The following is a 27392-nucleotide window of genomic DNA, read 5'->3' as shown; positions in this document are numbered from 1 at the left end:
TGTTATAGAGGAAGTCACCTATTATTTCTATAGTGTTTTTTTTTCTTTTTTTTTTTTTTTTGTTAACAATATTATGCGATTCATACTGTATATTATGCAATATTAATACTGGCTTACAATATACAACCATTTTCATGTCATATAGAGGAATTTCTCAATATCATCTATTATTTCCATAGAGCTTACCTTTTATTAAGAATATTACGCGATTCGTAAAACTCAAAGATTTTCATTTGCGATTCGTACTGTATCTTATGTCATATTAAGTACTGTCTTACAATATACAAAGGTGAGTCTTAAATCTTGCAATATTTTTACAATCCAAGAGTAGGCGCGTGATAGATGGCGTATACATCGTGACAGATGGTATAAGGCCAAACTGGTCCAAGATGACTATTTAACACAAAGGGAGCCATTTTGCCAGTATCTTTAGTCTTTTTTAAGCGGGAGTGACGATGAGTGTTCGTGACAACGTCTGTGTATCAGTTCGAACCAGGGGCGTCATTTCAGACTTCGCTTGAGGGGGGGGGCAAGAGCACCACCGGCATAAGACTTTTACGTTTTATAGTAGTGCATTAGTAGACAATCGATTAAAGTATATGTATTCCTCAAACTCTTGGGGGGGGATTTGTCCCCTCTTGCCCCCCTAAATGACGCCCCTGGTTCGAACTCGAGGTTCACTGCTGCAACAACCCAAAACATTTGTCACACGAAAGGGAAAGAAGAAGTGAACGACAGTACAACAACTCGTTAGTTGCACAAATTTTATGCAGGTTGAAAAAATATTGAAGATCAGCCAAGGTCCGGGCGCCCCAGGGTAACCGATTATGACATCACACGACATGTCATTGAGGAAAATCCATCCACCAACACATGACGTTTGTCAAGCCAACTCGGTAAGTCATAGTCCACCATAGTGCGTCACCTTCACGAACTCGGGAAAACTATCAGGAAGTTCTGCATTGTGGTACGTGAGTAGATCACAGCTCAGGCCCAGAGGAGAATGAACGTGAGCCGACAACTGTTGGGAAATCTGTGAGATGTGTGTTTCCTAAAACAAATTATCACATGCGGGGATTTTTTTTTTTTTTTTTTTTTCGAAATACGAATGTGAAAAAATAGTGGTTTAACAAGTGTAAACTTCCAGAACGGGTCGTTAAATAGAACTATTTCGAGCAAAGTCATACTCTGTGTGTATTTGACCAAGAAGTGATAATTCACTTTGAGTTCGTTATTAACGGTAGTACCATCAGTGTTGTCAATTCCGAAAATTGGAGCAGATATATGCTGTACTACGCCAAAAAATATCATCCATTTGTGAACCGCAAGAGTGACCTGCTGCAATAGGATAACGCAAAACAACGCTCGGCTCGTAAAATGCAATAGAAAATTCAAGAACTTGATGGCGTCGAACTGATGCTACATACGGCATGTAGTCCTAAACTAGTCCCCCAGTCCAACACGAAGTGCTATACTGTGACTATTGATCTGCTTACATTGTACTGTAATAAATATAGGTATGTTGTGTACCAGAATATTGCAAGACTTACGATTCACCCTTGTATTAAGGTTATTGTATTATTATATATATAAAAAAAATTAGTACCCTTTATTAACTTCGTAGTGTTTCATCCTATTAGAAAATTATGCGACTCATACTGTATTTTATGCCATATTAAGTACTGTTTCACTGTATGTATTTCCTAGGTACGTAATCGAAGTACTGACTCGTATATCTACGTACTGTCTCAGTATATATTGTATACCCAAGTACTGTGTCGCAGTTATAATTAACTAAGCAAGGAGTCTGACAGTACATCTTATAAACCCATGCATTTCCTGTTTCACCATATGTATTGTACACTCATAAAGTTTTCTTTCAAAATAACTCTTCATTAACATTATTAATTTATTAACCGAGCGTTATAATTTCAGGAATTAAGATTCGAAAAAATTTGAATCAATCCATACAGAAATGACTTCAATTCAAAACTGTCAACATGGAAGTTAAGCACCCACAATGACTGCCTGATTAATCTGTGTTAATAGATGTAGACTTTACATGGTAAACAAGGCGTCATAAGTTTGTTGTATTAAATATATACTTTCACACAATTCAAATACTAATATACTTTCAAATACTAATAGAATATTAGAAATAACTGTGTACTAATTCTTAATGCTATTGCCAATAAGACATAGGGACATCAGACTATCTTAAGAACTCCTGCCGACTTTCATCTCGAAATAGCAATACTTTTTGCAAAAGAAATTATGTTGTCTATATTATTAATCCAGTGTTATGAGGTAAATTGGGGAGTAACCTAAACTAATTGATTTTTTGTTTACTTTAATGTACACAATGGTTTCCTCATACATTAAAAATAAAAATAAAAACAGTAAAATTATACCCATAAAGTGGATATACACACCATTCTTAGAAACAGTAAAAATGTACTGTACATAGAGTGACTCTAAGTTAAAATAATAACTTAAATATTTCCTTTAAATGTTCATTAATAATACAAATTCTGCAACAATTTCTTGACCTTGTGTTTAAAAGTGTTATTATTCAATTTCTTGTACTGTTATGGTAGTTTATTGTACAGTTTTATTCCTTCGAATGACATTAAGAGATGGGGTTTTGTTAGCTGAAATCTTGGTAAATATAAATGTATAGATAATCTGGTACTGGATGAGTGACAATCCACATTCCTTTCAAATGCAGAACAGCATTTAACATTTTTGCCCACCCCGGGCCATTAGAAAATGTGTTCCCCCTAATATCAATGTTTGCAGTGTTCCCCCTACATCCAAAACAATACCGACAACGTTTGGGATGTGATTCCTGACATCAAGATAAGACCAAAAGTATAGACCAATCTGGATGCACAAATCCGTCATTTCGGAGTTACAGGCTGCCGAAAACATGAAAAATGAACAAATGAACTTTAAAGGTCCATAGCTCCAATACTATGGGACCAACCTTAATCGGGTCAAGACTTCGCTTAGGAACTGGTATGTGTTCTATCGAAATATCCATGTTTCAGAATCCTGCGGTACTTCCGCAACAATTTTTATAGAGGTAGTTGATGAGTATTTCAAACTGTATACCCGTAACCTAACTCCCTCTATAAAGATTGTTGCCTGAATACAGCAGCATTCTGAAACATGTATATTTGGATAACGCACATATTAGCTCCTAAATAAAGACTTGGCCGGACTACGGTAGGTCTCATAGTATTGGAGCTATATACATTTAACGTTTATTATTATTATTATTATTATTATTATTATTATTATTATTATTATTATTATTATTATTATTATTATTATTATTATTATTATTATTATTATTATTATTTCATGTTTTAGGCAGCTTATAATTCCGAACTGACGGATTTCTGCACCCAGATTGGTCTTCGTGTCAGGAATCATATATAGGGTGTTTCAAAACAACACCGACAACCTTTGGGAAATGATTGATTGGGAGGTAATTGGTCTGAGAAAATGTGCCATCCACCAAAAATTGTCACCCCGGGCCATGTGTCACGTTGATCCATGCGTAAATACAACCCTCCTCAAATGAAAAATTAAAATAGCAGAGTTTGGTCAAGGAAATCACGAATAACAGCGATGGAACTCGCAGTACATTAAACTTTTCTACCTTCATTTGAAAACTTCCTGTTGATCGGTTTAAGCACTTCAAGGCAGAGAGCGTAGTTTCTTTCATTCTTGAGTACAATTCTCTACAGGTGACAAATCTAAGCAAGTGACAGCTTAAAAAGAAACAAGCAAAAAATCAAAGAAATAAAAAAATTACGAAACTGCCGGCCACACGTCAAAATAAGTTAATTCCTTTTTACTCCTTTGATGTTTTTATTACCTTTTCTCCTCCTTCGTGAACAAGCTTCTAGGGGAGATCTGAAAGTTTGGGAAGTGTAAGATGTTCTCAGGAACAAGAATTTCAAGAAAATAAAATGTTTATTAAAATTCTTAAGCGTGTTAGCACATTATCTGATTGATTGGAGTTAAACATTGCTTTCCAGCCCAAAGCTAAGAAGGATCTATTGCTTAATGTGAGATCCAAGCCACTAACTGGGTTTGTATTCGAAGCTCAGTATTTGACTATTTAAGCCCTTAAGAATCATCAGTTTGAAAACTTAACGAATCATGTAACTCTATACATCACGATTCTAGAACTTATTCCACGAATAACTAACACTTTCTGGTCAGGGCTTAATACAGTTATTTATCTATATATATAAAAAATGAAAGTCACTATGTTTGTGACTTCCTACCGACCACTTACTATGTTTACGACTCTGGAAACACCTGACCGATCTTGATCAAATTTTCAACGTAGATGAGGTTCGAGTTTGAGATGTTTTTTATAATTACCCTTTGACGATACAACGTCGGGGTGGAGGAGAGGGGAGATATATAAAAAAATCATCGAAAATGACAGATATTAGTGTCGAATTCATAGTTTTCGGGATCGCTGAGATGAATTTAGCCCTTTATGTCCAAAATTAAATGTATTCTCCACGTATAAAGAAGAGTACTCTGCTAGTTGAAACTAAAATGAAGTGTTACCGTTTCGATAACTTACTGTTGTCTTCATCAGACACACTCAAGTGTCAAAACTGTAACAATTTATTTTAGTTTCAATAAATAAGGGTATTAAGCTCTGGTCAGAAACAGTAGCGTCATTTCAGATTTGGCTTGGGGGGGGGGGCAAGACTTCTTGATATAAGTAAATTTCGCGTTTTTCACTGACTTACTACTATTCTATTGATAAAATCCATATAAATCTCAAACTCAAGGGTGGGGGGGAGCAAATGCCCCTCCCTTCCCCACCTAAATGACGCCCCTGGTCAGAAAGTGTTACTTATTCGCTGACTTATCAATGCAGGAATATTAGCTTTCTTTGGAATATTAGCTTTCTTTGGAATATTAGTTTTCTTTGATTTTCTTGTAACCAAATTTTATGAACTGAAGTCCTTTCTGTATGGATTTATTCAGCTACAAATTGTATCCCTCCCCCCCCCCCTTAAAAAAATTCATTGAATTTACTTACATGACGAGTATCGATTTGATACCCTATGTACGTACCTGCTAACAATGGATTTGCCGCCGCAATGTTGAACTTTCGATTGATGGTGGTTGGGGATCGCACAGCGATATTGTACACTTGAGACGGTAGCTGACTCAATTGGTGTTGCATGTTCCCCTGTTGTTGCTGAACCACCATGGCCATGGCAGCCTTCGAGTCGCTGCTGCTGCTCACACTGTCCGCGAGACTCGTCGTCACCACATTATTATTCTCCTCCTGCGAACACAGGGACGCGTCACATGACTGTCGAGTGTTACACTGCAAAGAATGAATTGTAGAAATACTTCCACGGCACAACACATGCTGCGTTACTCTAAATCTATTAGGAACTATTGTAATCTCACCATAGTATCCTCCAGAATACTTCATACTTCGTTTATCTTTGATAGACATTTAAGAAGTGGAAAACTGTCCTGATATCTCATCTATCTTCGATAGAAAATTTTCCTAATTGGTTGGTTACTGACATTATATTTCAAGTATCTTCGGTGGATTTTCAATTGATAAACTACTCATATTTTGTATATCTTCGGTAGACGTTGTTCAATTGGGGAAAAATTACTGATGTTTCGTCTATGTTCATTAGACATTTTTGAATTAGAAAAGCTATTGTTATTTTGTTTAGCTTCGGTGCAAATTTTCAACTTCAAGCAATTATTTATATTTCTAATATCTTCTGTACATATTTTCTAATAGAAAAAGTTACTGGTATTTCACATATCTTCACTAGACATTTTTCAATTGGAAAAGTTACTGATATTCGTCTACCTGCGGTAGACATTTCCAGCGGGGAAAGTCATTGATACTTTGTCTATCTTCTGGAATATGTTCTTATATTAAGAAATATGTTATAATATTAAGGAGCCGGCAGACATTTTCCAGTTAGACAAGTTATTAATATTTCCCGTAGTTTTGGCAGCCATTTTGAAATGGAAAACTTTACTTATATTTCGTCCAACTTAGGTAGACATTTTCGAATTCACCAAAGCTAGATGAAATGGAAGTAATACGAATACTCGACACAAATATTCTGGGAGATATAGTGATAAGATCATTCATTTGTTTTACTTCAACTACCTTATTTTAGAAGACTTAGAACCTGTGTGAAAATCCCTCTTTAATTACCTTTATAAATAATCTCGAATTATTGGTACTTATTCAAAGTATAAAGCACAGTACTCAACAATTATTATATCTTTAAGCATCAGAAGAGTTACAGCTAATATGTAATTTACGTAGTGGAATAATTACAACTAACATCCAATCAATAAATCAAGTAAAATATACCATACAAATGAAAGTATAATTTAAAAACCAAAATTAGCTACAGTTAAATGATTGAACTAAGCTACATTTTCCCTGTCAATTAAATTTTCATCAACTTCCAGTAAATGCCTGTACCAGATTGTTTGGAGAATAGTGGCCAATGTTGGAAACAAAGGAGACTTTTACCATATCGCACAACTGTGCTTTATTTGAAACCTATTAGCAACTACACGCTTTTGTCAGTAAGTGTCTAACTGCTCAATCTTAGTTTAAATGAAATACGTCTTCGTGGATGCAAGAGAGTTGTAGAAAGGTATTTTGGTTTCTCTGTCGAGAAGATTTTGTCAGTTTGGTCAGATGTATTAAAAAGTGAAAACCACGATGAGAGGGCCAGTAGGCTGAATTACAGTGGGAGAAAGGGGGTGCAGATCGTATAGTTCCTGTTTAATGTTTGTCACAGTTGAGGTTTCATGTTAAAGGGAAGATTAAAGTTCAGTTTACAACTCTTAGCATATGCGGTCAACACCTGAGTAGTACCTAATTGAGCTAATACTTTAAGAGCCTGACATACTAAAAATAATACAAAATTTACCATTTTTCTTTTGCTTGTTTTTCATAAGTAAAAGGAGATAATGAAATGCAACTTACCATAATCATAGACAATGTTATTCTACAGCAGAAAATATGAATCAGAAGAATTTTCAGTGTTGCCATCCACAGAAATCACAGTGTTGCCAGAATAACATTTTTCCCAAAATCTAAGTTAAGGCAGCGACTAGAGGAACAAACTCAACTGTATTTGATCACGTATCATGTTACCTTAGAATCCTGCGAACTTCTTTTTAAATAATAGTGTTGAATTTAGTTTGTAATAAACAAAGTAGTTTTAACGTACAATTATTAAAATTAAACAATAATGTTATTTAGAAAGTAGTTCACAGGATACCTAGACAACATAATACGTAATCAAATGCAGTTGAGTTCATTCCTCTAGTTGCTGCCTTAACTTAGATTTTGGGTGAAATGTTATTCTGGCAACACTGTAATTTCTATGGATGGCAACACTGGAAATTCTTGAGGTTCATATTTTCTGTTTTAGAATAACATTATCTATAATTGTGGTAAATTGCATTTCATTATCTCCTTTTACTTATGAAAAACAAGCAAAAGAAAAGTGGTAAATTTTGTATTATTTTTAGTATGCTAGGCTCTTAAGCAGCAATGAAGAACCTACAGTTTTTGACATCAAACTGTCAACTAAACTTTCTTCATCTGTGAACGTTTATTTATTTTCAACAGAGCTTTAAATAAGGGGAAAACTTTCATGTTATTTATTTTATCTTTGCTGAAAACTTTCTAAGTAGAGCAGTTACTGATATTTCGATTATTTTTCAGAGACATTATTTTACAATTAGAAAAGTTACTCACATTTTGTCTAGCTTCCGGAGACACTTTCAAATTCAAGAAGTTATTTATATTTCGTTTATCATCGATAAACATTTTCCAATTACGAGAAGTTGTTTCGGTGGTTCATCATAACTTAGGCAGTGTGCAGTGTCATACAGAGTTCATTTTCGATCGCAGATGACAACGCGACCAAGACAAGAAAATCTTTTTGTTGGAAGATTGGCTACTGAAATTATCACATCAAAGTTATTTCTGTTGGTCAGTCAGTTCGTATTATACTTAATATCTTAGCTTTCCAGATAATAGAAATGTTCGGCAATGGTTGACAACGACACATTAAATTGGTTTCCGACTTTAAAGTGATGATTTGTTTTTAGTGGCTTCTCCAAACCATCACTTCAAGATGTGTGTGACTCTTAGTGGTCAAATTGTTAACGTGCATGCTTTCTATGCGTGTATCCCGACTTCGATTTCCGGAAAGTGTACTTGTCTCAGATATAAATCCGAGTAGTAGCTCATGTGCCACTTTAAGAAGTAAGTCCTGTTTCATAAAACTCGTTGTTTCGTGGGTGAAAAACGAACATTAAATTTACCAATCCGCCCTAGCGAAATTATTCAAACTACCGACGCATAGTATTTTTGCAAATTCCAAACTCCCTGATATATAGTACGACCACGTCATAGTAGATGTGTGACACATGGTGGTGCGCCTTAGCTTAGTAGAATCGCATGCAACTCGATCGTCTCTACACTATTAAAACCACTCTCGCACAATTGGTAGCCACTGCAATTCAACTATTTATAGTATATGCATATCAAAAGAATTATCCTAGCTTTTACAAGAATAATTTTGTAATTAAAATGATGTAGGGGCTTTAGAGGATGATTCAAATTAACAAAAAGTTGATTACTTACCAATATATATCCTCTCGTGGGAAAACTAAATGCTCTCCAGAGGTATCGGAACAAGCTAGCTCCGTTTTCAGTGGTAAGGTACAAAAGTAGAAACGGATAGGTGAAAATGGTATGCGAACAGGAATACATACCACCAAATGAACATAACGTAAAAAATGATTACTATTTTTTTTTTTTAATATCAAATAGAACAAAAGCACGGCTATAAGTTGTATACCTTACAAAAATGGTTTAACCAAACACGTAGATTGATGAAAGTTCCTTTAAAAAAAGCTATTCCTAAAGAAGCAAAAACCTGAATAGGAATTCATTACTTTTCACAATCATCGAAAAAAAAAAAAAAAAAAAAAAACTTGTTCTTGCAAAGCGTAATATATCTGCTTCCAGTATCTACCAGAAAGTTTAGAAAAGCATTTCACCGGCTTTAACAGTAATTTTGTTGATCCATTAAATAAACCAAGTATCTATCGTGCTCTAGGTCAAACCCATGGGCGGAGTTAGGAATTGTCTCCTGGGGGGGGGCAGACCTTTTGTCTGCTGGGGGACACGCTAAATTCAAATGAGAATTGAAGAATCTTATAGGTGGCATTTTTATTTTTTGTCAAAAAATTGGGGGCAATGCTCCCCTATGCCCCCCCCCTCATAGCTCCGCCTAATGGTCAAACCAAACGCAATATTAACACCTGAATTAAAGTACACATTAGACAATCAATAGTCACAAGAATAGGGCATGTCGGAATAGCCATTTCACCTAAAGCAACATAAATATAATATAAAACAAGTTAATATGATAGGTTCAGGAAAAACAAAACAACAACGGAAGATTAGAGAATCATTCTTTATTCATAAATATAAACCGGCTTTAAATCTGAATTGTGGTAACATTGATAAAATTGGCAACCTACCTTTGATGTGTAGTGGCCCAAAAGTACAATAGGTATACACCCCTACATTGATCAAGTATAACATTCTAGTTTATGAGTTAATTTGCTTGGGCTCTTCCGAGCTTAAGATGTAAATAAAACACATTAAGAACAAATAATAAAGAAACTAAGTCTATCTGATGGACAACAATAAAAAATAATATAAAATGCAGTACGGTACTGTATACCTACTTTTGGGCCACCCTATATTTTGGTTCTGGCAACAGTAACGTAGCATAGACGCCACACTTCTTTCAAACTCAACTTTTTCTTTCTTCCACTGTGCTCTGTTCGCTCTCTTCAGCAACTATATTTTACGTTACGTTTATTTGGTGGTATGTATTCCTATTCCGATACCATATTTCCCTTATCTTGTTACCTTGCCACTGAAGACGGAAAAAGTTTGTTGTTCAGATACCTCTGCAGAATATTTAGTTTTTCCACGGAAGGATATATGGGTAAGCAACCAATTTTTTGTTAATGATCAGTGCCGTGCCTTGGAAAATCAGCGCCTAGCGCCCCGTACATATGAGTGAGGCCGACAGACCACCCGCGAAGCGCCGTCATGGTTGGCGCGAAGCATAAGAAAATTCTCAAAAATAAACCCTGCATTTCCTTGATTTTGAGCACTTTTTATCATTTTTCCCTTCCATTTTATATGTCTAGAGACGCAAAAAGTATAAATCTGACCCTGATCAATTTAAATATTGCACGGGAAAATACTGCTGTTGATCTAAAATATTCCAAATAATTTTTCTCCTCTCTTTTTCTTTCCTTCTTTTTTTCTCCCGAATTTTGCGCCCCCTCGGCGCCCGAGACTGTCGCTCCGCTTGCCTTCCCCCCGCGATGGCACAGCACTGTTAATGATGTAATTAATTTGATATGTCAGCCATGGGGGAGAGCGAAATGTCGTATCTCCAAAAATTGGCAATTATTCTCCGAATAACCTGTTACTTCTCTCGCAAAGGTAACAAATAAGTTTAATTTAATGAAATTCAAAGACTAGCAATCGAACCCGAGTCTATGGCTCACCGTTTCAGTCACTGAACTAGAGACTCGACTTCGATACGCAGTCCAATTGCACCGCAGTCTTTGGCTTTTCATTGAATTTGTACCAACAGAAGATATAATGTGAGAAAGAAATCGAAGTTCCTCCATTTATGATATAAAATGAGAAACTTAAATATAGTTTAAGATCATACAATTGCAAAATATATCACGTAATAGATTTCATTTGCTCTTGAAAAAAACTATTAAATGAAATAGATTAAATGCAGAACTTCGATTGGCTAATAAAATGTAAACTGGAATTATTAATTTGAGTCTCATTAAAATTACATTTCTGTTTACATAGTGTTTCAAAACAACACCGACAACGTTTGGGAGGTGATTCCTGACACCAAGATAAGACAAAAAGCATAGACAACCTGGGTGCACAAATGCTTCTTTTCGGAGTTATAAGCTGCCGAAAACACTTAAAAAATGAACTTTAAAGGTCCCTAGCTCGAAACCTACGGGACCTACCATAGTCAGGTCAAGACTTCACGTAGGAACTAATATATGTGCTATCCAAAAATACATATTTCAGAATTCTAAGGTACTCATGCAACAATTTTTTTAGAGGGAGTTTGGCTACGGAAATTTAATTTGAAGTACCCACCAACCACATCTATAAAAAATGTTGCGAAAGTACCGTAGGATTCTGAAACATGGATATTTGGATAGCGCACATACTAGTTCCTAGGTGAAATCTTGACCTGACTACGGTAAGTCCCATAGTTTTGGAGCAATGGACCTTTAACGTTCATTTTCTTCATGTTTTCGACAGCCTATAACTCTGAAAGGAAGCATTTGTGCACCCAGGTTGGTCTATACTTTTTGTGTTTCTCGGTGTCAGGAATCATCTCCCAAATGTTGTCGGTGTTGTTTTGAAACACTCAGAAATTATTTTAAAATGTTCTAATTCAATAATACACTCGAACATAACCAGAAATTTATGCAACGAGAAGTTTTTTAAAATATTATTTTTCATTATTTCCAAAAGAATATGATACCACTAAAAATTGAAAGTTATTTTTCTTCTATAACAGACACGTACATATTCATCTATTGAAACATGTCTTCTCATCTATAACACTATAACTACAAGAATAACTAATTAAACTTATAACTACAGGAATAGATCACGCAATCAATATTTGAAACAGAACTGCTGTCGCTTCTCTCCTACATAAAATGAAGTGCATTTAATTATTTATACAATTATTACTATTATTATTAGATATTCAAGATTTTTTTCCAGTTAATTGGATTATGGAAAATGTTCTAAAAATGAAGAACAAAAGTAGATGGGTAATAGTTGTTGTATAGTAGTATATAAGCATTGGTGATATGAGTGCAACAGGATAACATATGCAATATTAGAAGAAAAAGGCAATGGGGATGAAAAATTTTGTCTGTGGAAATGGCGTAGAAGAAACATATTTAGAAAAATGTCCGAGGGATAAATTAGTATAGATTATTTTTGCAAAAAAATACACAATTAAGGGAAGATATTTTGTTTAGATTTACTGTACATATAAAGGAAAAAGAAAAGTGGGAGTAAGATGTTATGATCCGGTGACAGCTATTGAGTAAGGTGACCAGACATTCTGCTTTTAACATGTAAACTGAAATTATTAATTTGAGTCTCGTTGAAATTACATTTCTATCTACATGGTGTTTCAAAACAATACAAAGACCCTTTTCTCAGAAAACCATCCGGTGTCCCGATAAAAAAGAAAATGGGACGAAAAGTATACCGTTTTTTAAAAAAAGAACGTCCTGTTTTTGACTCATAGTTACGTAATGTACTAGTATTTTCTAATATGGACTTCAACAGTATTTTCAAGGAAAGACCAATCCTTCTACAAAGTTTTATATATATATATATATATATATATAAACTGAGATTTTGTATGAAATATGAACTCAAAAGAAACTCTATGATTCTAATTCTGGTTTCAGAAATATCATCCATCCAGCTTCAGAAACACACGAGTGTACAAGAATTAGTATATATTGTATAAGCTTTCTTTTCTTAGCTTATAGACAAAATTTTAATTTTTTTTACCGATCTAACTTCGCTTTTAAGAGCTGTTACTGTATATGAGCATATGGATATGAGTTACCGGGGAACCAAGATGTTGACTAGAATATGGTTCCGGAAACCAAGATATACATGTTATAATGAATCAAAATGATTATACAATATTTGTGAGAATTGTTGCAGTAAGTCGGTGGGCACATTAAATATAGTAGATATTATGAGAGAGAAGTAGTTATTCAATTTTGACATGTAATAGCATATATATATGTATATAGCTGAACTTTGAGAGCTGTTACAACTTTACGTAAGCAGTATTATTAAGACCATAACGTCATTCGTATATACACATTAAAACCAGAATTATGACATGAATTCAACACACAACATACCTGAAATTTTGGGGGACACCTAGATTAGGTTCGACAATACTCAATAACGACTAATACTCCTAAATTACAGCCAACATATTTGATAATAATTTTGGAATGATACTACGTTGATAAAATAGTATCTAATACCAGCAAGCAAGCAACAGACAACACAGATAACTATTTGTTTACTACCTTCTCGTCAAAATCACTAAAGAAATTGTCGAGTTCAAAAGGACCATCAAAATTCTTAAAGATGTCCTCCTCTTCTAAGCCAGCTACGAGACCACTAAGGTCTGATTGAGATAGATCTCCGAGGTTAGGGGTCATCGGTCGACGATGTTCCTGGCCGCTGGCTGTACCCGGTTCCTGTGCAAACCAAACAAAAGGTATCAGTTTACAACATGTATGAGAAGATAGATTAATGTAGTCTTACTTATTCTTAGAATAAATAAACCACACACAAATATGTTAAAAATTAAGAAATTAATTAAACAAGTGATGAAACTACGATGTTTCTTCAAACTATAGGGATCCAAAAGTGGTAGAGGAATGAACTATTCTTGGGACGCTGTACCTACATGGTGTATCAAAAGTTCGGGACCATAGGTTAACTCCGTTTTGAGTAAAGATAGGGGAAAATAGAAAGTTGTTTGAAATAGGTAATTTTCAATCTAAAATGGCGGGATTTGATCAATTCCACCAGCCGTTTGGGCTACACACTGGTAAGCAGTGTTCGTAGGTTTCTTTAAGAAAATTTCCCTCGATTGACACCAAAATTTCCCATTTTGTTGTCAAATTTTCCGTAGTTTGTTGAGTGTCCAATTTCTATGACAGAATTTATGTGATAAGATTAATTTATTATTTTTTAAAGTTATTATTTGATTATTTCTTTCAATTTGTGCTCTACTATCGTTGACTTACAGACGGACAGACGTAAAATATTGGACAAAGTTTTTAAGACTTCCTATACTTTTGCATAGTTTAAATTGGAAGTCTAAACTTTCATTCAGCGTTTGGGAAACGATATATTATTTCGAGCGTATAGTTGGTATTACTACTAAATGACATAACTTCATATTTCGATTCGTCAGTAGCCATCATCATTAATTGAATGATGTAGAAGGTGGTGCGTATTATATCAGAAGACTATTAAAGGAAACTTTTATTTGAAACATAAAATAAAAGATTTAGCGCAGTAGGTCGTATGTAAACTTCAACTGGCTTTATACATATTAAGGAAAAGAGGGAACAACCATTTTTTTTTCCACACCAGATCCTCTGAAGGTACGAATTCAAGAACACACATTGAAAAAGTGAATGACTGGACGAAGACGCAAACCCGGGATATTCCCAGAACAGCCATGGTCTGAGTGGAGAGCACCGATTTCATGAGTGAGGGAGTGTTTGGCTGTTCTGGGAACCGGACTGGGCAGCATAGTGATTAACGCATCGGCACGGTATGCCGAAGATCCCGGGTTCGTGTCCTCGCCAAGTCATTCACTTTTTCACTCTTTGTGTATTATTCGGTGGGTTTTGTTAGTCAAGCTCCGCGGCTCCGTGGTTCTGTAAGCGAGATAGTGTAGTAGGGAACGAACTATTCTCCGAAGGCAGATCTTGCATGAAAGTATCTACACCCGCCAGATGCTCCAGATTTAAGCTCCATGGTTTGGAGCCCACATTAAAAGTAGATCCTAACCTTTATAAATTTGGTATTGCATAAGACGCAAAAACTCAACCTCAAATTGAATATAACGTTAATTAAAAGTCTTCCTTTAACTTGAATACACTCTTGGAGATGGCGTGAAAGGATAAGCAAGGATTAAATAATGATATCTTAATTACACAAGTATTCATATGCACATATCAATTATATCCTTATGATATCAGGTTCTATAGCATTACACGAAGGAAGTAGAGGACCAGTATTATTAAATATTGTCTTTTGGCAGGTCCCAGGACGAATGTTTTTTATATTTTTTATTTTTTATTTTATTTTTTATTAATTTTTTATTTTTTTGGTTTTGGAAATATTTCTTTCATGTTTCTCAATCTTGAGCTTCCTCTTTCAACTCTCGATATTTTTTTTCTATTTTTCAAATCATCGATCAATTGTGTTCTTCTTCTTCTTACTCCTCGTTTTCCTTCCATCTTTCCTTCTATGGCGATATGAAGAAGACAATTTCTCCGCAAGATATGTCCAAATCCAATTGGCCTCTATACAAGGAACACTGATTAAAATCGTCCTCTTCTCTCCTATCCGTTTTAAAACATCTTCGTTTGTTAATCTCTCTCCATCATTCTATATTCTTCATCTTCCTCCAACAGCACATTTCGAAGCTCTCTAAATATTTATTCTCTAACTTTCGTAATGTCCAAGTCACTGAACCCCACAATACTCCATATATAGCACTTGGCCAACTTTTTCTTTAGTCCAAAATTAAGCCTGCTAGTTAAGAGTGATCTTTTCTTGTTGAATGTTTCTTTGGCTATGGCAATTCTTGATCTGATCACTTTAGTACAGTAAGCGTTTCTCGTCAAGGACCTGTACCAACCACGATGTAAATTGCGAGATGTATTGACCACAAAATTTCCAATTTTAAAGTTAAAGGAAAGAAATAAAGAAAAAAGTGTTGGTGGACTTGAGCCATTCAAACCTTTTAGCCAGATATTTTAAGTTTTAGTTTATATCTGGGACTATTCTACACTTCGATTACTGAAACAAAATATCTTACCAATTATTGCATTTAATAGTGATGATAGCTACTGACTGATCGAAATATTAAATTAGTATATATATATATATATTGAGCGGCTCGGGGAAAGATAATGGTAAGAGCACCACTTCCGGTGAAATTGAGCTTTTAGGTGGAATGGGTTGGGATCAGAGCACAAAACAGTATGTAAGAAATTTAATTCGGAGATGTGCCTGTAGATGGCACGGTGAAGAGGTTTTGGTGTGTGTTATTGAGTTGCACTGCATGGGAATGTTGAACTTTCTTTTCAGTTTACTCGAAAGTTTAAAAATGTCACTTAACGTTATATTCCCCTGAGCCTTTCATATATATGTGTCACAATATTTTGGGAAGAGATTCTCACATCAAAATTAGAAAAAAGAAAGTTCATATGGACTTGTGCTCAAAAGTGGATAGTTTGGGAGTTATAAGGTACCGAAAACGCGAAACAAGTGAACTTTGAAAGTTCATAACTCCACTACTATGGCACCTATCGGTCAAGACATCACTGAGGAACTGGAATGTGAACTATCCAAATATTCATGTTTAAGGAAGCTCCAGTAGTTTGCACACCAATTTTTAGAGAGGTAGATGGAGACTGATCAAGTACTTCCAAACAGCCTCTCTAAAAATGATTGTGCAAGTACTAGGGGTTCTAAAAGATGGATATTTGGATAATTAACATTCTAGTTCGTCAGTGATGTCTTATCCCGACTACGATCGGTCATATAGTACTGGAATTATAGACTTTTAAGGTGGATCACTAGGTGTTCTTGGTGCTATGCTAAACGCTGCTTGAATAGTGCGGTGTTGCCAGATAGTGTCGAGTGTTTACTGATGCCAAACATTAAAGGGAGTAATCATGAAATTCTGCTTAGATACTTACTGGAGAACTTAGTTTTCGATCCTTAACGCGATTCCGCTTCTCGAACTACAACGCTAGAATCCAGGAATTTTCTTATTGTGATTACTACAGTAAACGTACAAATTTGGCAACAATGCATTATGGCGTTCTGCGCAAGTTTCGTCTCAAATTCTATTTCCTTAAATGTAAATTAATGTTTAAATAAAATATGAAACATAACACGAAGAACGGTCAAACAATATATCTATTTCCTGATAAGATTGTTACCTTAAAATACTTTACACCTACAAATAAACATTTCATAAAACGGAACGATCTTCTAGCAAGTGCCATCTTGTGTGCTGATTGTAAAACGAATCAAATATTTTCTTTTATTTGTTACATTTTTCGATATCAGGAGACACTACCAAGTGAATCAGTGTCTTGTGCTGTACCTGAAACAACACTCTATCTTATAGTACAATATTTATAATATGTAACACTTCATTGCGCAGTAGTTAAGGAAATGAGCTAAAATATGTACTGACTTCCGGGTGGTGATCCACCTTAAAGCTCATTTTTTTCACGTTTTCGGCATCCTATAACTAAGAAACTATGCACTTCCAACCACAGGTCCACATGAATTTTTGTTTTATTTTTATGTGAGGAATCTATTCTCAATACATTATGACATTTTTTTCTAACACCCTATACATATATTACGCCAAGGTAGTTGAAATATCAGATCATGCCATTCAGTTATGATTGCGGCCATGTGACCGAAATATCAAGTTGGATAATTCAATAATGATTACGGTTAAGTGCTCGAGATATAAAATTGCATTATACTACCAAATAACCGAAATATAAAATACAGTATATGTAGCAATATACGTAAATTTCTGGCGACGGTACACTGCTTCTTATAACAGTCAGATATTAGTAGTGACGAATACTTTTCTTTTTTCTGGACATTAAGAGATAAGGTTGCCCTCTGTTTATTTCTAAAGAAAGCGAACAAAGCTGCTTTACAATCTTTAGAGAGAAAAAAAAAAAAACTGAGTCCTATTCTAAACTCAGAATAGTGTATATAATTGACACGTAATACGGGGGGAAAAAGTATAAAGCTATGCTGAAAAACTCTACAAACAGCTTTTAAAAATATCTGACGACGCCACACAATCAGAATATGTTCCCATAAATATCAAATATTTCTTTTTAGAATAGAACTGTATCTTCCAATCACGATTTTTGATTTCTTTAGTTTCTGCCTCACCCAGTATAATAAATTATTTGTTCTAATTTTAATCAAATCCACGCCCGAAAATTAAAAAAGCAACAAATGATTTCCTCATTTTCTTTTATCACTTGGTTTCGTTGTCTTCTTTTAACGGAAAAAGAAAGAAAGGAAAAAATAACCAAGCTTCAATGTCTTTTATTGTAAGAACCACGAAATTCCCTTTTATGTGTGGCAAATCTTTCGTCTAAACTGGAGGTCGATGACCGATAACGACACAGTTTGCGCACGGCTCACGTGATGGCCCACGAGCCCCGCAAATGTACAACACAACTTTGTATAACCTGCAAGCAAACTTCTCAGCTGTTCCAAAACTTAAAAGGAAAAAAAGTTTCACTTGTATAGCTACTACAACAGAAAAGGAGAGATTTTTATGTATATATACAAATAGCAATAAAAAAAAAGAAAACAGTTCTACGAAGATTCTTAGAAAATAGAACCCTTAAAAAGACGATATAAATAGAGTTTCTTTATAGTTTAGAACAAGATTAAAATTCAGTGACACAACACATTTTGTGGATAGCTTCCATTTCAAGTTATAATATTCCACACAGTGTAAACATATTCTTAAAGTATTCCTTTTGGGATATTGAGTAATTTCTATTGAACATTACTAGTAAGTTAAAGGTGATTGAGATGATTTTGAATTTAACGTTCTTTTCAGCAGCGAGGCTATATGAGACGGGACCTACTGATTAACGTTGAATCCGAACCACATGAGCTTCCACCGGGAATTGAACCCGGGTCTCCCACGCCAAAGGTGCGTACGCTAATAGCTTAGTCACGAATAAGCTCTACTAGCAACTTAAAATATTTATACTGCTGGAGATTTATGTGAAAAAATATACATGTACATATACAGGGTGTTCCGAAATTACCCTTACAAACTTCAGATGATTTCTCATACGACAAAAAGAAAAAATATATAGATCAACGTCCACTTCGGAGCATAAATGCACCACTTCAGAGCTAAAGCCCGCCGAAAATTTTGTCGGAACGTAAAATAAGGGGTCATAACTCGAGAACCAAACATTGATTCAAGGTGGGTTTAAAAATACTTAGGCAGAAGGTGATGATAAGTGTTAGGCCCGAAAGATTATTAAGAAATTCGTGAATTGTTGTACAAACAAAGAATGATAAATTGTTGATTGGTACACGTTCCATATCCACTAGAACATTTTGGTAATGGAATTCAATCTTGGCCTGACAGTTATGTTGTCGAGTTATGGCTCATTTTGAATTATTTAGACAAATTTTCGGCGAGTTATAGTTCCGAAAGCACGCGTTTGTGCACTCAAGCTGGTCTATAATTTCTGTTTTCATATTTTCAAGCTAAAAGTGATTTTCAAAGTAGGAAATTTTCTATTTAATTGTTATCAATAATAAACAAATAGTAATCAATAGTAATATATCAATAGTAATCAAAGTAATAATAAAACAAAACTTCAGTTTTATATTGATTTTTGTTTATTTATTTATAAACAAAAGAGTGTTGGAAACAAACAAAAAATACTTCTGGAATATATTTCACTGTATGGAAGTGTTTTCTAAGAAATGAAAGTAATCATTATACAGGTAGGAATTATAAAAAGATATAAGAAAATACTCAGAAAATATACCATAAGAAAAAAAATAACCTCTTATTTGTGTTATTAACAGAATAAACTTAAGAAATATATTCCTAATACCGTTAATGATAAATAAAAGACAGATTTTGAAGATTTTTCTTATAAATATACTATCTATCTACAGTTATCTACAACAAAAAATACGCCTGTCAGTAGGGCTAGGATTTTCATGATATTTATATATTTATTTCAATTCAAAGGTAACAAATTATTCAAATTGCTCGAACACGACTGATAATCATAATCCGTTGGATTATATTCACAAATAATTTTATGACTTTTGATCACGTGACATACGCTAGTTTCTGGTATAAGTACAAATCAACACCCTTATCCCCCACGAATACATTATTTAATGATTCCTATCCGCTTGGGTATTACAGCTCAACGCTCTTGGAGTATGAGTTGAAACAGTTTTAAATATTGTATTAGAATCGCCTAACTGTTCAGTTTTTTTTTTTTTTTTTTTTTTTTTTTTTTTTTTTGAGCAAGGAAAATTGTTTCTTTGTAGTACATACGAGAAAAAGACCACACACGCAAAACCAACGTTTATTTTTTTTTTTTCGTTTTTCCGGAAGGATGAAAAAGATAGCATATGTGATTCTAATAGAACAGAGCACTAACACGTTTATGAATATCAAAGTGATAAATTAAATTTTCTATGGATTTTACAATATTTCTAGATTAGGATGCTCGTTTGGATTCTCTTTACTTTGCTAAATTACTAACGTACTTTTTAGAAGTTGTAAAGAAAACCAATATCTTATGAATGAATGATTAAACAAACGCGTCGTGTCCATTTCATGTCTTTTCTTCTATAAGTTTTGGTAATTTTCAGTCAATTTGGGATGCAATTTTTGAAATAAATACATCCTTAGACAGTTTTAGATTATTTAAATCTTAGTCCTAAATGACAAAAAAAAAAAAAAAAAAAAACTCATATTTTAGTAAAATATTCTCGGGCTAACAGCCAGGGGAAGATATTGACATTCGACGTTTCGAATCCAGATTTTGCATTCATCTTCATCAATGTCTACATTCGAAACGTCGGATGTTAAAATCTCCATCTGGTTATTAGCCCGAGAATACTTACTGAAATCACGTCGGCAGGAAAACTTCAAATTCTTTCTTCAGTTCATATTTTGTAATAAAAGTGTATTCAGTTTATCTCTAACAGAATAACTTAGTTTAGTAAGGCTTAGTTTCTACTCTAGTCAAATAGTAAACTTTTATTGCAGTACAAGATTAATTAATTATATATGTGTTTATTGTACTACTAAATAAAGAATATTTCTACGATTAGCAACAACAAATGATTTTCTAAAAAAAGAAATGTAGCTACTAAATTTAAATTAGAAAAAAAGATAATTAAAAATTATAGATTCCTCAAGAAAGCAAACCAAACAAATTAGTAAATGTAAATAGCTAAATTATTTTTTAAAAAAATAATTGAAAAACAAAAGTCTAATCATTACTTTAGTCTACCGTCAGATGTCTCTGTCAGTCACAGCAGTCATAAAAACATAACAGAATAAGCAATTAAGATTTAAAAAAGGAACAGAAATAAATTAACAGGAAGTGAAAATGAAGTAACAAATAATGTGCTCTAATTTTTTTTTAAAATTAGTGATATATATATATCAATGTATTTTGGATATGTATATTTTTTATATTTTATTTTGTTTATTATATTTAGTAAATTTAATGTTAATTTTACTTTACAAAAGCATTTGACTTAGTTTATGTAGCGAATTAGAAAAATTGTTTTCTAATAATGTAATAGACTTCTACAGTACATTCTGATAAACAACATTAAAATTAAGAATCACCAATGTTTTGGAGAAGACGCGTATCAGACCATTATGTAATCAATCCATTGAAGACAATTGCTGTTTATTTCAATTTTTGAATATATCAGGTGTTCTAAAAATGGCCCCCACGGACCACAGAGCATTATTCTACAAGTCAAAATAAAGCAATATATATATATATATATATATATATATATATATATATATATATATATATATATATATATATATATATATATATATATATATATATATATATATATATATATATATATATATTGTATATCTTTCGAGTCCTCGTCTGGAGACACAAATTGCACTATGTGGGAACGTCGCAAACAAAGATCCACCAATAGTTATATCGATTCTCTCCAGATAGCAGCTAAAGTCAATATTGATTGACACTAGAATCACTTATCAGTGTAGCAGTCGATTCAACTGCTTGTTGTATTCGTAGAGTAATGCCAATGGCTCCAAGTTAATCTGCGACATTGTGAAATTTTGATTCCCCATAGCAGATGAAGGAGGCCCCGGGGAGCAAACCATCATATAACATATTCGCTTTATTTTAGCCTGTACAATATATGTCTCTGTGGTCCGTGGGCGCCATTTTTAGAACACCCGATAGATATGAATTTTATGTTAAGCATTGAATTTGTTTTCTTGAAATTTTCTCCAAAGCATTACCGGATGTTAAATAAAAGAAATTCAGACAACGTTGAATACTTTAACTTAAAAAAAAAAAAAGAGTTGATCCAATAAATTACAACTTTCCTCTTTATATTGTCATCACGTTTAGCAGTGGCGTATTTACGATTTTGTTTCGGGGGGCTTTGCTAACTTTCGTGGGAAGGGGGGCTGAAAATGTGAAAATTCTGCAAGATATTTCATATACTTTACTATAGTAAGTAAGATTTCGGAAGGGGGTCTTAAGCCCGGAAGCTCCTCCCCTAAATACGCCACTGACGTTTAGTAATATTCTTAATTAGTATTATTTTGTTAATATTTCATAGTATATTTATATACATTATTATTATTATTATTATTATTATTATTATTATTATTATTATTATTATTATTATTATTATTATTATTATTATTATTATTATTATTATTAACATCTTTACATGCAGTAGTGTCCCTAGCTTATCATATGCTAGGGACAGGAATCAAATGCCTACTTCCAAGGTACCCTGTATAAATGGTGGTAAATATCCTTTGAAAAATAAGCAAATTTTAAATAGATTCAAAACATTTTTATCTGTAATTGTTTAGCTACAGAAGTTTAGCCTCCCTTACGCCCTTATAAAATCTGCAAAATATAATGTTTTTCTCGCTAAAGAAATCTAAAATTTGCATCACAAACGTTAATCTTAGATTTACATACAAAATTTAGTGTAAAAGTAAACGTACTTCCACATTAATTTCATTATTGTAAGAACGAACTAAGTTTTAATATATTTTTAATAATGAACTGATAATCTTTAAATTGCCTGTAGTAAATCTTCTGTATTAATTGGTAAAACAAATCAAACATATTTCGTTTAAGTTATTTTGTTTCGGTTTAAAATAACAAAAGAACCTATCTTGTAAGAAGTAGGAAAACAACTGACATTTTCTAACATTCTTTTTGATAACTTACAGGGTCATTTCTAATTCCAATTATATATCATAAGTTGTTAATATAATTCAAGATCAATATAAAAAATTTCAGTTTACAATTGCTATAATCAAGCTTTATATCATAATTTTATTAATTTTATAGTTCAAGTTTTATATCGTAAGTATATTCTTTATTGTTATAATTCAAGTTTATATCACAAGTATGTTCTTTATTGTTACAATTCGAGTCTTACATCATAAGTATGTTCTTCTTTGTTATAATTCAATTTTTATATCATGTGCATGTTATTTATTGATATAATTCAAGTATTATACCATAAGTATGTTCTTTATTGTTATAATTAAAATTTTATTCCATAAGTATGTTCTTTATTGTAATAATTCAAGTTTTATATTATATGTATGTTCTTTATTATTATAATTTAAGTTTTATATCATAAGTATGTTTTCTATTGTTATAATTCAAATTTTATATCATAGGTGTGTTTATTACTGTTGTAATTCAAACATTGTTGTTAATAGGTATGTTATTGTTATAATGCAAATTCTACATCATAAATATGTTTGTTATTGTTGTAATTCAAGTTTTATTTCATAAGTATGTGCATGCACTTTATAAATTATTCTACAAATTGTGTGTTATATTATACACTTTTCATAACATTACTAGAAAAACTCATTTCATTTACTAAGTGTAAAATTAAATGTAAAATGTAATCTTATATTTAAGCAATGCAATTAGATTATCTAAATAATTTGTAAACAAAATTTCCGAAGTTTGAAAACTCATACATTTTTCTGAGTTTCGTAACACTCTTATTTAAGATGTACCGTACTTCAGACAAAACCAAAAATTTTTTTGTGTATAAGAGAATTGAAATACTCTGACAACTTGGACTGGGATTTACTCTGTACTATGACTTTATACTATCATGGCACAATTAAGAAATTTAATATCAGAAGGTAACATGTTAAATCATTTAATATTTTTTTAAAATCGTGAAAAATTTGTTCTGAAACAAGAGACACTAATGAATTGTCTCCTGTTATTTGTTATTATGATAGTTTTTGATAATAGCTAATTGTAACAATTCTTTCACCTATTCTATTCTGCAGTTTGCAGTGCAGATTTACCTTGCAACTAACGTAAATTAATAATTTTAAGATTAGTGTTTCTTACTGTAAATGAAAGAGGAATGAATATGTGACATACTTCTGCTTATGTGATTCCCTCGAATCTGTATACCTACAAATTTACTTTATGTAAGTAAAATAAGGTGTTTCTTAGTCAAGAAACATCTACTAGTGTCTTAAATGGTCGGTTTTTTTTTTTTTTTTTTTTTTTTTTTTTAAAGAGCGATCTAACACTTGTTAGCTTAGTTTAGATGCAGATTAAGTTTAAGTACGTATATCTTTAAAAATTTTATGAATGCAGTGTTTGTTTTTTTAATATTAATTAGGTTTACACTAAACTTACCTAAAGGAAGATAAACTGTCCTTGCCAAAGCTAAGCTAAGCTAAGTTAAACTTGATTAAAAAGTTATTCTTATATAAAAGGAGCTAATCTAAACTACACTTACCAAAACTTACCTAATCTACACTACATTTGTCAAACGTAAGCTACCTAACCGAAGCTACATTTACTTAACAGGAAATATCCTAAATTACCAAAACCAAATTTAGCTGACATATACCTAATTTAGGTAAACTCAAAAACAAGTTTATTTTTTTATTTTTTTTTTAAAAAGGAATATTTACAGCCATTTTGTTTCTGCACATTTAAGTAAATCTAAGCTATGTACTATAAAGTTATTTACGAAATATAACTCCTTAAAGAGTAAGGAGTAAGTTAGTTTATTCTATATAAAAAAAAAAAAAAACATGTTTGTAGCGATTTTTTGTAACAGAACTGCACAATTTTTGACTCAGAAAAATAAATTTTTCACGCCTTATGAAAAAAAAGTGTACAATATGAACATGTTACCTTTTGAAAGTAAAATATTCTCAATTATGCATCCGATAGTGCATTAAAATATGTATATTTATTCTAATTGAGCATAATCAAACAAAGAAAAATACAGGTAAAGGTGAAGATACACACAATTAAGTGACAAACAATAACACAAAGGACAGAGTTCAGAAGTGGAGTATATAAAAATAATAGAAATATTAGTTGTTTTTGATTTATCAGAAACATAAACAGATTAGGAAGGAAGAACAATTTGAACGAATTATACAGTGATAAAATTAAAGAAAATAGTTGTAATAAGATATGAGTACCTTAATTTTCCATTTATTTATTTATTTATTTATTTATTCTCTGTGTGTCAGTTATGACCATAAAAGCCCTCATGGTACCAAATTCTCCAGAGATCTATATATTAAATACATGACGAATTACACACGATGTGGGACCGTACAGATTGAGAATAGCTCAGCAGACATATTCTATCTACAAAATATTATTTTGGCAAAAACTAATCTCGTAATGTAGATTTATTCGGAAAGTGGATTGTCAGCTTACTAGATATGGTTGGTTAAAGAAAATTGTTTCGAAATCCACAAGGAGGCGCAAGCGTCTGAGGGAACTAAGGCAGACTAGTAGCACAGAGACATAAGGGTGTTATTTGAAGTAATTGAAACCTAAATTGCCTTAGAAAATTGCATATTAGGTGTTAGAGTAGGCTATATACAATGTATGCAGCTTCTTTTATAGAGGCCTATATTGAAGTCCCATTTACCTTAAGATATGTAATATCTGCCTTATTACAAATCCACAGATCTACTGCTTGCATAAAAGAGTTCTTTAAATATTACTCTTTCTTTGTGATTAATACTTTCAACCATTAAATTCCTATTTTTAAGATGGGCTATTCTCAATCTGCACCTCAGAGACAGGACGGGACTACAGTTTCCATAGTCGCCAGTGGCTTAGAAACATTTTTTTAAAAATCAATTTAATACATAAAGCTTCGTCAGAGATACAGAGGATATAGGGCCACCTTGACATTTTTGAGGTGCACACAGAAGGTAACCGTAGCACTTTGTTCAACTTCCCGAACTTCTATGTTCTGAGACTTTAGTATCAGCTCAGAGCTTTTTAAAAAAATTATACCGTACCAGTATCAGCACATGAAACCACACATAACGAATCATTTCCTTTTGGACGGTAAATGAAGTCATAATCTGCTTCTGTCATTTTCAATAATCATTCACCAAACAGTAGCAGAAACAGACGGACCAATTTGATGTTATCAAGCAGTGTTGGTAAGTAAACAAGATATTTGATAAAAGAGTTGATAGTCGTGGATTCATGACCTCCCGTAAATACTGCCAACACTTTTTAAAGTTTATTAGTCGACCTTCCCGTTTTGACCTCTTATTAATTCTTACATGCCTGATCTGACGTCAGACATTGGTCAGTTGGAAAGGACCATTCTTTAACCAACTGGCTTCTTGGGGATCCAGAAGTAACGTTCAGCTGTTCTGTTTGACCACTCTGAAAAACACTTTTGTGAAATAACTTATACTTAGTTTAGTATTATATTATTATTATTATTTATTATTTTAGACTTTAAAACCTGCAATGCACTAGTTTTGGTAAGTTTGTAACTTCCCTTGTGAAAGTCCAATGCAAGAAAAAGGTGTCTGCATGGATATTATAATATGGCATAGGTTTCGCTTCGAAAGTTGGAGTACGACGGTAAAATATTTAATATTTCAAAATATCTTGGAGCGAAGGTCAATTTTCAACATGAAACTCCACTTTTTCAATATCAATAATAAAAAAAAAGCTTTCCTACTAAACGATACATTAGCGACATCTACAATTCAATATATCTGTGGGTGATGACTTAATCTATTCATTCACATTGCTTTCTCCAAATTTTGGGAAAATTTATATCAAATTTCCATAAAAATTTACTCGGAGAAAAAAATTAACATCAACAAATTAATTATATTACCACCTGAAAGACACTTTGAACATATAGATATCGCTAAAGTAGCATTTGGTAGAAAATGTTCTTTGTTTTTACTTTTGACAATGAAACACTTAAGAATTCGGTGTTGAAAGCTTCTCTGACTCTTAACAGTGAAACAAGATAACCAAAAAATAATTTTCATTTATGTGAAAGAATAAGTGACCTAATGCAGAGCCTTGGGGAACACCTAAAGAAATTTTAAATTATTATGTCTTTCTGGCTGTTTTTGTTTTGAGTTCAAACAGTTTTCGATTGAGATACATTAAATTTATAATAAATAAATGAACATGAATCTCTTACATAAAACTAGTGCAATGCATTTTTACACGATTATCGTGTGCCTTAAATTGTATATTTTATATTATAGATATATTTACATGCTATACAA

At 32.8% G+C, this 27392-nt stretch overlaps 1 protein-coding gene across 8 annotated transcripts in view; it reads right to left on the bottom strand.

Moving 5' to 3' along the window:
- The window catches only part of Eip74EF (Ecdysone-induced protein E74), an 876410-nt gene that overhangs the window by 493241 nt on the left and 355777 nt on the right, over window positions 1–27392 (bottom strand). For 7 of the 8 annotated variants that reach the window (XM_081752849.1, XM_081752850.1, XM_081752852.1 and 4 more), the window contains 2 exons: window positions 13279–13452; window positions 5116–5374 (listed from right to left, as the gene is read on the bottom strand). In XM_081752849.1, the coding sequence (XP_081608975.1) occupies window positions 5116–5374; window positions 13279–13452 (433 nt within the window). The remainder of the gene's footprint in view (window positions 1–5115; window positions 5375–13278; window positions 13453–27392) is intronic. The other variant, XM_081752854.1, reaches the window with a different exon arrangement.

This window comes from Thermobia domestica, chromosome 3 (genome assembly GCF_964235325.1).
Source record: "Thermobia domestica chromosome 3, izTheDome1.hap1.1, whole genome shotgun sequence".
Lineage (NCBI taxonomy): Eukaryota > Metazoa > Arthropoda > Insecta > Zygentoma > Lepismatidae > Thermobia > Thermobia domestica.
Note: the sequence above shows the minus strand (reverse complement) of the source record. Positions and strands in the feature narration are given on the sequence as shown.